Below are 15,334 nucleotides of genomic sequence, written 5' to 3'. Positions count from 1 at the left end.
ATAATGTACTGTTCTATGTCTCAAGAGTCATTTGTAAATAAAACACTAGAAAGTCAAATATAAGTGAAAGCATCGTCGCTTAGCGGAGCATCTAGGCAGCTGGTTTGGAACTTATCTGAATATTTAAAAATTTCGCAACCTCAAAACAGACCTGGAGTAAAAACTATGGAGAGAAATCTATAGCGAATTAAATTATCCGAATCTCGTAAACGGCATGAGAAATGGAATCAGCCTACTTTCAAACTGATGCATGCTTAAAACTCAGTAGAATATTTACCTCTCTTCATCAGCAAAATCAATAAATAAATAATAATATGCTGCTGAAATTTTCTTTTCAGTATTACTATACCATGCATGTATCAGGATAAAGATGGGATAAGTTTTAAACATAACATATCTTATTTTATTCTTCGGAATGTAGCTATGGCAACGAAGTGGTTCACCTGCTTGACACGTGTATGTATGTATATGTATGTATGTATATTAGATCCTCCTGCAAGCAGGAACTCGCGAAGAAGCCTAATTGGCTTATCAAAGCCGCAAGCTGACCGAAGTCAGTCTCTCACATTCATATTTAATGTTTTTTATATTTAATGTTTTTTTTTATATTTTTTATATTTTTTATATTTTTTTATATTTTTTTATATTTAATATTTAATGTTATATTTAATGTTTTTTATATTTAATGTTTTTCATATTTAATATTTACGTGTCACACTCATATTGGTCATTCTATTGGCTGATGATGCAAGCGCCGAAAGTAAGTTTGATTCCTTCAGTGGCTCATGAAGCAAACTCTGGTTAAGTGGTTCATAATGGTAAGACGACTTTACAAACCAGGTCACCACCACCCGCCTCCCCCACACACCTTTCAACCCAACCCGTATTGGTTTCCACGCAGGTCGCTGATAAATATATATATATATATATATATATATATATATATATATATATATATATATATATATATATATATATATATATATATATATATATATATATATATATATATATGGCTATAGTGCTATATCATCAGCAGGCAGGGTGTATATATGTGTGTATATATATGATGGCGGGCCGCTGTATATAGGAAGCACTGCAATCACACGTTTATGAATTGGAATTATGAATGATGAAATTATTCTTATATAGTGTGCAAGTTTCATGAAGTTTTACTGAATTTCCTTCGATTTCGTATTTATTATGCACGTAGTTTTATTTTTACCAGGTCTGTCTCCAGGGGCCATTGCTGGGATCATTATTGGCAGCTTGTGTTTCGTTATTGTCATCGCTATTGTGTTTGTTGCAATGTGTTTCTGCATGTTACTATTAACATCAAACGGAGGTGGCTATTATGGGGGGGGGGGGGGTCGTTCGGATACTATAGGGCAAGTCTCATAGTGTTTAACGTGTACGCTATACAGAGGAGAATAAGAGTACACAATCACCATGAATATAGTCTTAATAATTGAGCTGCTTTCAATATGAAACAATTATATTCAGGTGAAGGTAATTTAATCAATATATCAAAATTGTGAGGCGTTAATTGTTTTCTGATGTTTTTTTTTTTAAATATATAGGCTGCTGGTCCATACCCTCTTTACGTGTGATGATAATATCATCGAATCATTAGGTAAGTTTATAACTTCATATAACTCCGTATACAACTCGTCTAAATTTCTTAGCGATTCATGTTGCATAAATAAATATTGCATAAATATTACAGCAAAAGAAGGCACCGTTAAGTATTAATATGACAGTACTATTGACTTTCCGAATACAAAAGGATGTGACATGTCACACTTCCTGTCACATTACATGTGATTTCTATGTCCCATCATTATGTGAACGTCCCTCACAAGAATGCTTGGAGGTTCTACCATATTCTGATTTGACTTTCACTTGCAGACTCATCTTACCGAATCAGCTGAACTCACGATAAACATTGGAGATTGAACTGCGTTCACGTTGGCTGATAACTTTAAAACAAAAAGAGAAAAGATTGTTACATAATATAAAGGATCGGACAAAGTTACATGTTTGTGGGCTGTAGATAGTTATCTATGACTATGTAAAAGTAAGACATATACACAGTATGCGTTTGTATTAACTGAAAGTGGTTGCTTCAATATGATTGTCAGTTTTGTTTGATTTCATGATTTAGAACATCAAGTACGCCCCCTTTTTTATTTGCTCATGGAAAAGTTACTGATCAGTCACTTTATGTCATCAGGTCACGTGCACTTTCGAATAAGGAATGTTTTCTTGTAATGTTATTAATTTTTAAGTTTACGCAACTACCGTCAGAGACCATCATTATATATAATAAGATGCATATATGCAAAACATACAAAAAGCCACTTATTTTATAAGCCCTATGGTTTTTAATTTGAATTTAACCGTGATTATGATGTTTAATGCCGATTAACTGAGTTAAGTGTTAAGTTGTGTACACTGATTATATATTTGATCATCGGAAGTGAAAAAAAATAACCCTTCGTACTTGAAACCGTCTTCCATACGTAGTGGTGTAATGTTGTGTCTCGCTCTTTTGCAAAGGGGTAACATTAACCAGATACTCGGTTGGGATACATGTAACCAGTCGATCCCGCGTAGTGTAAGCTGCACTGAGTAAAGACATGGAAGGGACTATTGCCTTAATTCTTATTGCTAGATAGGCTAGTTTAAACATGGTCACTAAGTTTCAAACTTGATAAGCATTTACTTCCCCTACCCCCTTCCCGAGCATTTCCCTTTACTGGTTTACATTCATGTTATTCTTTAACGTGAACCCGTCTTTGTACCTCCGGGAAATAACTTTGTCGGATCAGATCTCCCATGATCACTGGTAGGGGAGGGGTTGCCATGTTTTCTCAAAGTTGAATCGTACAATGATCTTGTCATTATATTAGTATCGCGATAGTGATGGTCCGCAAAGCAGAGCTGTGACCCAAAAGTATAGGTAGCAGGAAAACATTCCGTGTGGTCACTTCGCGTGATCTTACCAAACGTCGGACTGATATTTAACTACAGTTCTCGGAGATTGTCAGCGACAAGAATCAGATAAGGTTTATGTGAGTTGAAGCTAGCTGTAGTGTACGACTGAGCATCGTTTCTGAGGAAGGTGGGAAAGCTCTTCAGACTAGAAGAGGTAACGTTATCTGGTAATTATATATATTATAAGGCTGAATTGACACGTACCAGTTTGCTCTCTCACAATTGAGAGAGATCCAGGGATTTCGCAACATTGGAAAGTCTTAAACTTTTCAGGAGTTAAATTAAATTTAATATGTCATCACCGGGTAAAGATTGCGCCAAAGCAATACGTTGTATCTAAGTATTCGAAATCATATGTGTCCTTACGCAGTCATGTAATAAAGCAATATTACAGAACTTTGTAACCTTTAATTTTTTGTTTCTTTTTTCTTTTAAGGAGAAAGTTCCTCCTCAATAAATACATGATCACTTAAGAAGTTGAATTTATAAAACTTGTTCTGTATCATTAGTTGGTTGGAGTATTTTTTCACATTGCATAGTATTTTTGGATAGCCGCTAGGCGAATGTGTCACATTGCCACTTGCTTACTTTTAGTGGGTGACAGACAGTCGGAATTTCCGACTGTCGCACTCTAGTTTATCTAGGCCTATTCATTTATTGCTGTGATTGTGCATGACCTAAAAATTGAAAAAAAATCGGTCAAAATTGACTTTTAATCTGTCATATTTACCACGTTTTCCTTGCCTCTTTGAGAAATTGTATCTTATACTATATATCGATTCTTATACTCCACCGTACAAAACTTCGTATTATTTTGAATACTCCAAACAAAAATGCCTAATAGAACTACCGTCATAGGCATAGGAGCCCAATTTGATTTGGGGGGGGGGGGGTGTAACGACTTGCCCGAAAAATAAAACCCACATTTTTCGCGCGCTACGCGCACGTTCAACATGTTAATGTGCATTTGATAAAGACATGCATCGGTTTTACATCGCATGCAAATAACTCACAATAATTTTCCGTCTTATTACCCTTCCATATTGGTTAGAATTATTGGGGAAGTCGTTACAATATTAATGGTAATATTTATATAGGTTTAACCACTGAAAAACACATTGCAAATAATCTTTCTTTCAGTAGGTGCCCCAAAAGTTATCAGCATATTTGCCCGAATTTTCACAAAAATATTTGGTTGGGGTGGGGGGGGGGCGCTAATAAGTTTGTGAAATGAGTGCCAGTGGGTACAAATTTTTTCGAAAAAGAGTTCAGAACAAAAGTGCAGTCGCGAAAGATTGGGTGTCTGACTGACACTGACCGTATCGTTGACGAGTGGGGGAGGGTGGGTGGGGGGTACAAAGCAACAGTCGGAATTTTCTGGCTTCAAACCCATCTATTTGGATTTTCAGCCACTACAACCCCCCCCCCCCCCCCCCAATCTTCAGGCCTTAGCTACGTCCCTGGGTATACAGTGGTTACATAGTACGCTCCGACCAGAATTCACCCGATTACCAGATGCAGATCCACCTAGCAACCGAGGTAACTTGCGTGAGGACTCCAACGAACAACCACTGATTTATTTTGATGCCTTCATCACTTTAGCCACCACTCGCATGGGACCTATTCTAAGTCTGACGATACATGCGCATGTGTGAGGTCCTGAAAACATAATTAAAGTGGTTTGTCTTGCCATCCTTGTTTCAAATTTCATAGAAATGTATTCTTGTAGACCTAGCAATACATTTAAACTGACACAGTCTCATTGGAAGAGTGTCACGGGTGGTATTAAAAGTCATTGGTGGTTTAACATGCTGGCGTATGACGACTTTTGGCCAAATTTGCGCTAAGCTCAATATACGAACTCGGATCTGGGCTGTGCCTAATTAGTAAGTTATTTAAATTATTAATAATGGCGTCAGAGGAAATGCACCATTTTGTGGTATGACTCCCATCAGGACGCCAAGTCGAGAAACTCACATGCAGTCGCGGCGGATAGCTTCCTTCGCCTATATGTCCGGGGACATTTTGGGACATCGTTCCTATAGGCGAGGGTGGGCAACCTGCGGGCCACATGCGCCCGCCAGTTATTTTTCGCGGCCCGTGAGATGTCTCAAGAAAAAGAAAAAATAAATCTATTTTACATCATCACAAAGAACTAACTAGCTGCTTAGAATTTATCTGCACTAATGATGCTGTCAAGTAGGTCTATTATCACCATGAATTATCAATTGGACTATATTGACATTATGCTTTGTAAATACAGATTAGTACACACACCTATTGCTTGAACGGCCCTGGGGTCATTCCTTTACCGACTTGGTGCAATATAATGTGCCCATTTCGAAGTAAATTTATTCACAGATTGTTAGTTGTCATGGATATTTTCTATCCTGAAACATAGGCAATATGGGGCTGGGGTTCCACTTCGCGGCATCATTTGTCAACTTGCACTGGGTTCTAATGTTCATGTTAATTGGAATCACTAATAAAAGAAATAATCCACCAAAAATGAAGGTCGCATGAACTTTATTGCAGAGTTCCTGAGTGACGAATTTGTATTTTTCTCCCGAAATCACGGAACTAAATGGCTGCTATCCAGCCTGGCAAGTGCCATCTCCAGCGATCTGGCAGGTATTGAAATCTGAAATTTTCTTGGTACGCTGCGCGCCAACTGATGGTGGCGCTCCGCTTAGATAGTATTTACGGCCGGAATACTCCAATCGATTACGTCCCCCACGTTTCAAAACGGATTGACGCCCCTGCTTACGTTTAGGCTAAACACTTAAGTTCAGATTACCGAAAGATTCAAACCTGAATACCACGAATACACTGCCGATTTTGGAAAGATTTACTTGCTCGCACAAGGGGGGTGGGGTTGGGTGGTTGGATGGGTTGTTCCGAAGAATACCCTCCCCCCCCCCTTACACGTCACATAACAAAAAGAAATAATTTTTTTTAATAAAAATAAGAAATAAAACAAACAAAAATTCAGCTGCAGAAGTCACAAAACTCAGCCAACCTGGTTTGGATTTTATAAGCAACGTATATAACCTTCTGCCAAGGGCGGCGGAAGCACTTTTAATCTGGGGGGCACCGACATCAAAGGGCACTTTGCAGAAATTCGATTGGACTGATGCAGCCTTATATTTAGTACCCTTTATAACTCTTATTGTATTATCTTATTTGCGTATACACATCACTCTATCAACGCCCCCCCTCAAGGAAAATATGCATACTAGCACTGCAATATCCAATGTGCAAATTGGGAAACAAGGAACAAGTTTTCTTTTGAGACAAAATGAGGTGGAATCATGATAGTTGCTAATGTAGGAAATTTCCGAATTAGAGTTTATTTCTTGTTAATATCTTAACAAATTTTTCCATATGAAATAGCTTTGAGTTTGACCCACAGAAATTCATTAAAAGTCAGGGGCGTAGCCAGGATTTGCAAAGTTGTATGCACGACTATCTGAGCGGGGCGCCACCATCGGTTGGCGCGGAGCGTACAAGAAAATTTTTGGTTTCACAAACCCCCCAGATGGCCGGAAACGGCCCTTCCCGAGTGTTCATTCTGGTTCCCTGGCCTCTTGTAGAAAAAGGGCACATTTTTAACCTGAGGAAAAGTGGGGGGCACGTGCCCCCTGTGCCCCCCCCCCCGGTTCCGCCGCCCTTGCCTTCTGCGTCCAGATTCGAGCCCTCACGTAACAAGCATCTGGCAATAATTTCAGCAGAAAACTCCTTTTCCCCCTCCCTCTATATATAATAATATGTTTGTTGTGTGATTACCTGTTTGAGATGTGTAAAATTTGATCTCTAAAAGTCCAATCACTTTAAACAAAATTAACAAAATATTTGTATCTCTAGTGACGGCATTGACATTTCTTGAAACTAGATATTCTTTATGAGTTGCAAAAGATCGCATTATTTCGTATTACGCACCCTTAATTATACCAACAACAAAAAAATCATCAAGGGAAGTGGTCACCGCTCCACTAACCATCGCCCAGGCCCCCGTTGCCCCTTCCCCTTTCACCCTTGAAGTGACTGGCCTACAGTCCATAACTTCGAAAATCAAACTAAAAAATGCATAATACGCACATAAATATCCTTCATTTGTTTTCTATGTAAATAATGAGATGTGTTAAATTTGATCTCTAAAAGCTTGATCATTGTCAACAAAATTAAAGTAAGTTTTAGGTCTACTGACGTATCTAAAGTTCTTTGAAGGTGCAAACATTGGCATTATTTCAGACTTAAGAAAACTCGCTTATAAAAGATTCTCAAAGGAGAGAGGGACACCCCTCCCCTTAGACCACTTTTCCAGACCCCCTTGGGCACCTCCTGATAAGGCCATCTCCTACGCTACCAGTATATAAATGTAAAATGTACTCCGCCTAAGAATAGCTTCTATGGCCATTTAAATGGGGTGGGGCGGGGTGGGCGGGGGGGGGGGGTCGTAACACATGCTATTTGAAACTGTATAGTCATTGGTAGCCAAACTTGTTGAAGAGGGCGCTCGACACATATTAAAGATATTGATATGGAGCAACTTCTTGACACAAACTATTAGGCGGTATTTTAACACACGTTTCATAATTTGATGATAATAAAAAGTACAATTACACATTGTACGTTATTCAGGAAGCAATGAAGTGTAAAACTACGCACCCTTAATTATACCAAAAACATTCTTCAAGGGGAAGTGGTCACCCATCCACTTATCATCACCCAGGCCCCCGTTCCCTTCCCCTATCACCCCTGTACTGGCCTACAATAAATAAGAAAAGTTTGTAGGTCTAATGACGTATTTAAAGTTCTTAAAGTATTTAATGATCTCCCAGGCTACCAGTGTACAAATTTAAAACGTACTCCACCTAAGAAGATCTTCTATGGCCATTTTAATGGGGGGGGTGTGGGGAGGGGGCGGAGGTTGTAACACATGCTACTTTGTTTGAACAACTAGTTGTTGTGTAAGATCCCTGGATTAACAAACTCAATGTGCTATTTTTATATTTATTTGAAGGCCTGATTATGCCATAAAACTGAAAAGGGGATTTGTGGCTGAAAGTTAGTTCAATCAGTAACTTTTGGTAGCATCACAAATTGATTACTTCTCTTGGGGCTTTCTGTGCAGTGTAAAATACCTGACCATTATCAGAGATGGGAACGCTTTGCCTAAAACTTCACATTGTTTGTAGTCTCTGCTTATATATGCAGAGAGAATGCGAAAGTTCAATGAATGGATTTGATTTTAGAAATCCATAGAGTAAACTGCTTTTTAATGTGAAATAATTGGAAACTTATTGACAGCTGTTATTAGTATTTACTGATCATAATGAAGTCAATTGATAAAAAAATATAACCAGTGTTTTGTATTTGGTGGAATTAAAAGAAAAGTGTGTACGTTTTAGTCCGATTCTTTTTCCCGCGATACTTATTGTAATACTTTATTGTAATTGGTGTCCTATCTCATAAAAGAGGGCGCTCGACGCATATTAAAAATATCGATATAGAGTAACTAGTTAAAACAACAAAAACTATGAGGCAGTAATTTAACACTCGTTTCTGATTTAGAAGATAATAAAAAGTACAATTAAAACATTGTACGTTATTAAGGAAGCAATGAAGGGCAAAACTACGCTCATTTTTTCTTTGGATTTACACTTTTAATTTGTCTCAAATTCACCTTTTTTCTCTCCCTTTTTCTTAAATTCACAAATTAAACTTCAATTCACAATTCAACTTAACCTCACATATTACAAACTTAAGTTTACGATATTTTATACTTGTCAAAGGTTCTTCTACTTCCTTTCTCAAACAAAAGCTTTATTTTAACTCTAGAGTGACGTCATCTTCATAACCCTTACATTGTTCTTTAATTCTTCTTCATCTGACAACAAAATATTCCGTTATTGTTTTAGTGCATGTCATATCATAGTTACTAGTTCACCTCATCCAAATTCGTTTGTTTAATAAGTCATTTGACCAAGTTTTTTAAAACAGATATGATATAGAATTGTCGTGTATTTGTTACTTATACAGACAGTAAGTAATTTACATCACCGTGATATCATATGTTTAATTAGTTCAAGTTCCCACGGTATTATCTTATGATCAACTACGAAGCAATCAAGCCATCTATAAAAGCTGCCACATAACTGCGGGATTGTCAATATATATTTGTGATATCTGGTACAGTATATACTATGCGAGAAGGCTAGTTAGTAATAACGATAATCTTTAATGGCAATGATGGCGCGCGTGTGCCTCTGTAGGAAAGTGTTCGATTTCTATCGGGTAAGATACAAAATTGTGGGGGGGGGGACCCGCTGTTATAAGAAAAGTATAGACAACAGGTTAACATTACTTATACCTCTGTGTATGTTCATATTTCTCTATCTAGGATTAACGAATTTTTGTCAATATTTTTGTGCTCGAAATTAATCGTCCCGAGAAATAGATATTATCTTTCGCTGAAGCAAGCCACTAGTAACCCAAACAAACATAACCTTTTTATATGTTCATTTTCAGCTAAATTATTAAATAATTTACAGAGTTTCAATAAAGATGCGGCTAATATGTCAATTGCGATGATTTCATTAGAATATCGTTTGCGACACATTTCAAAGACTAAGTGTGAAAATAATCGAAATTCGTTTTTCCGAAGGGGGGTCCATTTTGCCCCCGATCGAAACCGGTCGAAGCTGCAAAATTGAGCATTTAGTGGACCTAATGTTATGAATTAACACTAATGTTGATTTTGAGCCTTCCACGCATTATGTTGCTAAATTTCATGACTTTCAATCGTCTTCATGAAAATGTGATCTCTTATTATTTGCTTCAGTATAGTGGACGAAGGTATTGTTAATATAATCAATGTTGAAATTTTCTCATGAAACGATGCATTTAATGAGATTTCAAGACATTTTTTAATTCTACGGAGGCCAGTACAAACCATTACTTTTCTCTACTGATCAACTGCGTTAAAATATCATACATTACTTTTACTACACTTCATAATGATCATAATGAAGTAAATTAATAAAACATAAACAGTGTTTTGTATTTGGTTGCAAAAAAAAAAGACAGGTGTGCAGTTTTAGTCCAATTCTTTGCCCCGTATCACTTATTGTTATACTATACAGTAATACATACTTACTGCACATGGTAGCCAATCTTATAAAAGAGGGCTCTCGACGCATATGAAAGATTTCGATATTGCGCAACTAGTCAAAGCCATATTTGGTCAAAGCAGAATTCAGCTGGTTTTGCACCGTTGGTTTGTGCACATGCGAGCCTATATTTGAAGTGCAGAACTGTTTGTACCTCACTAAATATATTGCGCTTGTTCCAATCCACTATATTGAAATAAACAGAGATAGTATTTGTCAGCAGACATTTCCAGGCGTTGTTAGGTGGTACATCCCTTGTAAGTGGTATACTGTATGTAGGCCCCTATGCACTTGTATTTGTAAGTTGTACTCGAAGTTGTAGCCTATCTCGGCATATGAGCCGACCATTCTACTAAGTATGCCTAGTAGGCATCGCCCAGGGACGGGATCAGCTTAAAATTAGGCTACCGTAGCCTCCATTAGGCCTACGGTAGGCTATACCAAATAGTATTACAGAAGAAAAGCATGCGTAACAACATGCCACACACTATCAGTATCAGGCAGATTCATACACATCTAACTAGGATTTAAAGCTGGGTTATGGCCTGAATATTATGATAGCAATAGTAGCATGGACACTTCGAAGTTCGGACACCTAAGCCTTAAAACCACCCAAAACTATAACTTCCATTTATAGACAAATATGTAGGTACATACTTGCACACGGTCATTTTGGAGAGAAAATAACTGTAGCTTCGTATTTTTTCGTGGAATTGGCTCTTGCTGTAGGTTGTCATGATGAAATCGTGGATTTCTTAGGGGTGTCTAAACTTCGCAGTGTTGCGAACTTTGTTATTCTGACTATATTATTAAAAGTAGGAACCACGCAGAAACCTCTCAGGGTGTTAGAATAACTCTGGCTATTCAATAATTTTGGGTGAGTGCACTGTTAGTGTTACTGAACATTACTTTCACCATATTTAAATTAAAAATATGAAAACGAGCAAATTAAACAGTTTTGTCCATGAAGGTACAGTGAAAGAACAAAAATGGCCCAACCGTTACCCCAATTCAAACTTCCAAATGAACCCAATTTTGAAAGTTTTCTGAGGGAACTGTGTATCACATGATACAGGATAAATCATAAAGATAACATTCGGTTGGTTTTCAAGTTTGATCAAGAATTATGCAATGCTCTCATTTATTGAGAGGTCTGGAGAGCTACTGTGACAGTATTTTGTATTTTACGTTTTTATTGTTTATGTGGAATTGTGGTCATAGAAATTTAACTTGTTGAGCTAACTTATGCCAAATAATCCAAATTAATTTCAATTTATTCGCACTAGAAAATGTATCAAATAGGCAACTACAAGTCAGTGGTGACACTTACAAGCTACAGCTCACCATATTGCCTTCATTTGCCATCTCCATTTGTTATTTTCTCTATTTTTGACCAAGTCAGACCATGGAGGTAAAACAGATTTACCTCCATGGTCAGACATAGTTTTAAATTTCTAGTAATTCAACAGTAATTTGCAACAGTATTCACTCAAAACTGTATCTTCATATTTTGTATTGACAGAAAAAAATTACTGTAAACTGTTTACTAATAAAGATGGCTTTCTACTGGTGTTTTGACCAAACAATCAGAACGACTTGTTCCAGCCCGGCAGCCACCCTATATCCAATTCACACATCAAGAATATTCTATCCTAAAGTTCTTAATTAAGTAACTTTCTATGCTGTGATCACTTGCCAATTTACATTAACATAATATGATTAGTTGCAGGGTATTCTACTATAAATCCTATGCCTTTCGTCAGTGGGGGACAACAAGGGTAAAAAAAATACTTCCTTAAGTAATGCTAAAGGATTACATAGCCTGCAACTGATAGACTAGCAAATGAACAAGAAATTTAATGAACTGAAATTTGACCTTATTTCCTTTTTAGGTAATTCTTTGACAAGAAAAGGAGGAAAGAGTTGGAGAACATGGAGGGAGAGTTTGAACGAATTGTCCTGAAGAGTCCTCAATACCATTACATGATGGTGCAGCTGTGAGTATGGAATGGCAATATCTTTTGAAGTGGCTTGGGCACTTTGCTACGGCAATGTGATAGGTTTGTTGTGAATGATATCATAATCTGGAGTCACACTGTGACAGTGATTTCCTTTCTTGAACAGTATTCCAGGCTTGTTCATACATTACTCCCTATACTCCAACTTAAATATAAGTGACAGTGATAAATATTAGAAAATGCTTCAATTCCAAGTAACCATTGGAGCACTTTTATCATCATCACCAGAACGGAGCTACCTGATAGTTCCTGAAATGAGCTAATGTGTGATGCTCAATTCTTCTTGTAGTAAGCTAAGATACAATAGTCATGCTTGCATTGCATTCACATAACTACATTTGTATAATTAAATCATTAACATTTGGAAATCATTAATATTTTTGCCCTTTGTATTAATAATTTTTTTTACATCCAAACTTTTACTTTTCACAGTGATCTGTTTGGAGCCAAGGCCAACTTTGACAGTGACTTATTCAAGAATTTGATTGTGAAGGCCCTTAAAGGACTCCATGGAGATGTTGGTGGTTCTATAGCTGTAGATATCATTCGATTTGAGAAAAAGTCACTGAAGTCTATTCTTCGAGTTCCTTCAATGTAAGCAAATTTATTACTGTTACACAAATTGTCCAAAGGGATTATTTTTACAATGTTTGTATTCAAAATGTGTCTCTCATCTTCATCACAGAGACATATAAAACTTGATATGTAGAAGACAGAAATCGATGGTTCTACACTGTAACATGAATAAATGTGTAAACGGAAAGAAATGTTAACTGAGGGCACATAGTATTGGTCAAATCATGACTGAATAAGAAAAAAAAATGGAAAAGAAACTTCAAATTGGCAAGATGGTCATTATTAAAGGATGTTAAAATATACAAACATCAATGATCAAGAAAAGTATTTTGAGGGAAGAAACCAGGCAATGCTTAGACAATGAAAATATGTTTCAACCTCTTCATACCAGAAAAGAAAGACTTCCTGGTTATGATTTTAATATGATTTATTTAAAGTAAGGAAACACATTGACAATGGATCTTGGTAAAGAGAGTAGTTCAGTGTCAGGCACTTAGCCAAGGGGGGCGGGGGGAGGAGAAGGGGGCGACCGACCCCCCCCCCTTGAGCATATTTTTTTGGTATGTTTTTATGATATTGCTAGTAATTTCAAGCTTAGATGCAACTAACAAGGCCTGGGAAGTGGCATTTCCAGCGATCGGTGAGGCATTTTCAGCCAAAATTTACTTGTACGCATAGCGCCAACTCATGGTGGTGCTATGCTTAGATAGTTTTCAATGCCAAATCTATGGCTCTGATAGTTTGCCTACAGGTTCGCCCCTCCCTTGGCAAATTCCTCACTACGCGCCTGTTCAGTGTTTGCAGTGAAATATCACTATATTAATATAGATACAGTGCATAGCATCTTCAGGCACATGAGTGATGCAAAAACTTTTGTGAGATAATTTTTATAGTTAAGATTCAATCCACAGTGTCATCTGGTCTGTCAATAGAATTAGTAATTATTTGAGCACTCCATGACTATGTGAGTTCTGTACACCAGATTAATCGGACTGATTATGACCTCAGACAAAATATGAGAAAAGTAACACTTCTGGTATTATAATATGTTATTCTTTTTTATTTGAGCTGCTGTATATATTGTGCACTACATGTGAGCACAAAGCCGTCACTTAATATCTGGTAGGAGATAAGAAATATGAAGGGGTAAAAACAAATAATGAGAACTTTGTAATGTTTCTGTCATTCATAGTTGTTGTTTTTTCTATGGTATTTCTTCATCCATTGTTTAATAATGCACCTTATGAGCAGCTTCACCCAAACTTTACTGATAAGTTTTCTTTGTTTTTCTGTTTTTCTTAATTCTAATTATCAAACCGTATAGTGAGTAGTTCATTTCTTTTATTTTGCAGAGGTTTGGTGAAAGTTTGGAGCGCCCTCACTCTCTACTCATCACATAATGACAAGCCGTGTCACTTCAAAGTCTCAAAGGTGAGTTATACCAATAGGTAGAGGTGTAATACTTCTACACTTTAAGGCAGCCATGAGCTGATACACACATATTGGTCCTACAGACAGTGTCTGCCCATTAATATGTTGTGTATCTGCCTGAATTATTATAAAGCAGATTTATGATTGTTAACAATAAAGAGTCAATGATGTATCAATCCTAGCATGACCTTCCAATGTCTGTGAGATTTTTGTAGGATTGAAAGATCCGGGACTCGTACATTGAATTACCCTCTACGTTTCTTTAATCTCTGCAGGTTTCTCCACACCTTCCAAGTCTTAGCGTCAACAGCCGCGATTTCACAAGTGAACTTCTCCTGGAAAAGGTGTGACTTGGAGAACAAAGCATGTGTCCTGTGTGCGCAGCGTATGACAACACTACTGACGAAATCTGGCTTCTTGGCCAAGCAATGTTGAGAGTGATTGGCCAAGACCAGGGCGTGAATCTGTGGTAGCAGTACCAGCAGTGTGAGATGTCTTGGATCAACCAGGAGAATATGAGAGATTGTGAAGTTGTAGAATGAGTAGAACAGGATTGGTAGGGATTGTTGGATCAGTTAATTTGATGGTAAAGCAATTGGTCATCAAGAATGTGTTTGCAGACTGAAAGAAGCATTGATATTAGGAAGTATCATCAGGATTGGTAAAGACCACTGGACCAGTATTTAGGAAGGTTACCTGAGTGACTTTAGTCTCAGTGAGAATAGTGTTACAAAGTCATTTGTACTATTTCAGTAGTAGTATGTGCATTGTTTTAAAGCTATGTTTGATGTTGCATTGGACTTTGGCATAGCTGTGACCGACCTCCAGAAATAACTATCTAGCCACTAAACAGTTCTATGTGGCTACACTCTCAGTGAGTAATAGTACTGTTAGGGTGGTAGTATAACTATCTAGCCACTAACAGTTCTATGTGGCTACTCTCTCAGTGAGTAATAGTACTGTTAGGGTGGTAGTATAACTATCTAGCCACTAAACAGTTCTATGTGGCTACTCTCTCAGTGAGTAATAGTACTGTTAGGGTGGTAGTATAACTATCTAGCCACTAAACAGTTCTATGTGGCTACACTCTCAGTGTGTAATAGTACTGTTAGGGTGTGGCTACACTCTCAGTGAGTAATA

General features: G+C 37.3%; 1 protein-coding gene and 1 long non-coding RNA gene across 3 annotated transcripts; both read left to right on the top strand.

Annotated features, from left to right (window-relative positions):
* The first annotated feature begins 1,398 nt into the window (after positions 1 to 1,398).
* LOC139961649 (uncharacterized) lies at positions 1,399 to 2,511 on the top strand. Its single transcript, XR_011790952.1, has 2 exons — positions 1,399 to 1,633; positions 1,909 to 2,511. It is a non-coding gene; the product is annotated as an uncharacterized lncRNA (long non-coding RNA).
* A 7,687-nt stretch (positions 2,512 to 10,198) lies between these two features.
* On the top strand, positions 10,199 to 15,167 carry LOC139960811 (ribonuclease P protein subunit p14-like). 2 transcript variants are annotated; one of them, XM_071959380.1, is made up of 5 exons: positions 10,199 to 10,426; positions 12,062 to 12,166; positions 12,620 to 12,781; positions 14,116 to 14,194; positions 14,470 to 15,167. In XM_071959380.1, the coding sequence occupies exons 2-5, from the start codon at positions 12,102 to 12,104 to the stop codon at positions 14,542 to 14,544; spliced, it is 381 nt and encodes a 126-aa protein (XP_071815481.1). In that variant the 5' UTR covers positions 10,199 to 10,426; positions 12,062 to 12,101; the 3' UTR covers positions 14,545 to 15,167. The 2 variants fall into 2 exon arrangements, with proteins under 2 accessions (XP_071815481.1, XP_071815482.1); XM_071959381.1 differs by lacking the exon at positions 10,199 to 10,426 and adding an exon at positions 10,442 to 11,046.
* Positions 15,168 to 15,334: the final 167 nt, after the last annotated feature.

The sequence above is a fragment of the Apostichopus japonicus genome, chromosome 20, assembly GCF_037975245.1.
Source record: "Apostichopus japonicus isolate 1M-3 chromosome 20, ASM3797524v1, whole genome shotgun sequence".
Taxonomy (NCBI): Eukaryota; Metazoa; Echinodermata; class Holothuroidea; order Aspidochirotida; family Stichopodidae; genus Apostichopus; species Apostichopus japonicus.
The sequence above is the reverse complement of the archived record's forward strand: the minus strand, read 5'-3'. Positions and strand labels throughout refer to the sequence as shown.

What these genes read in the sequence shown, in the direction of transcription:
- LOC139960811 (XM_071959380.1), top strand. Translation starts at nt 12,102, where the DNA reads ATGGAGGGAGAGTTTGAACGAATTGTCCTGAAGAGTCCTCAATACCAT. An exon ending in CATTACATGATGGTGCAGCT is followed by an intron (nt 12,167 to 12,619) that starts GTGAGTATGGAA and finishes TACTTTTCACAG; the next exon opens with TGATCTGTTTGGAGCCAAGG. An exon ending in GTCACTTCAAAGTCTCAAAG is followed by an intron (nt 14,195 to 14,469) that starts GTGAGTTATACC and finishes TAATCTCTGCAG; the next exon opens with GTTTCTCCACACCTTCCAAG.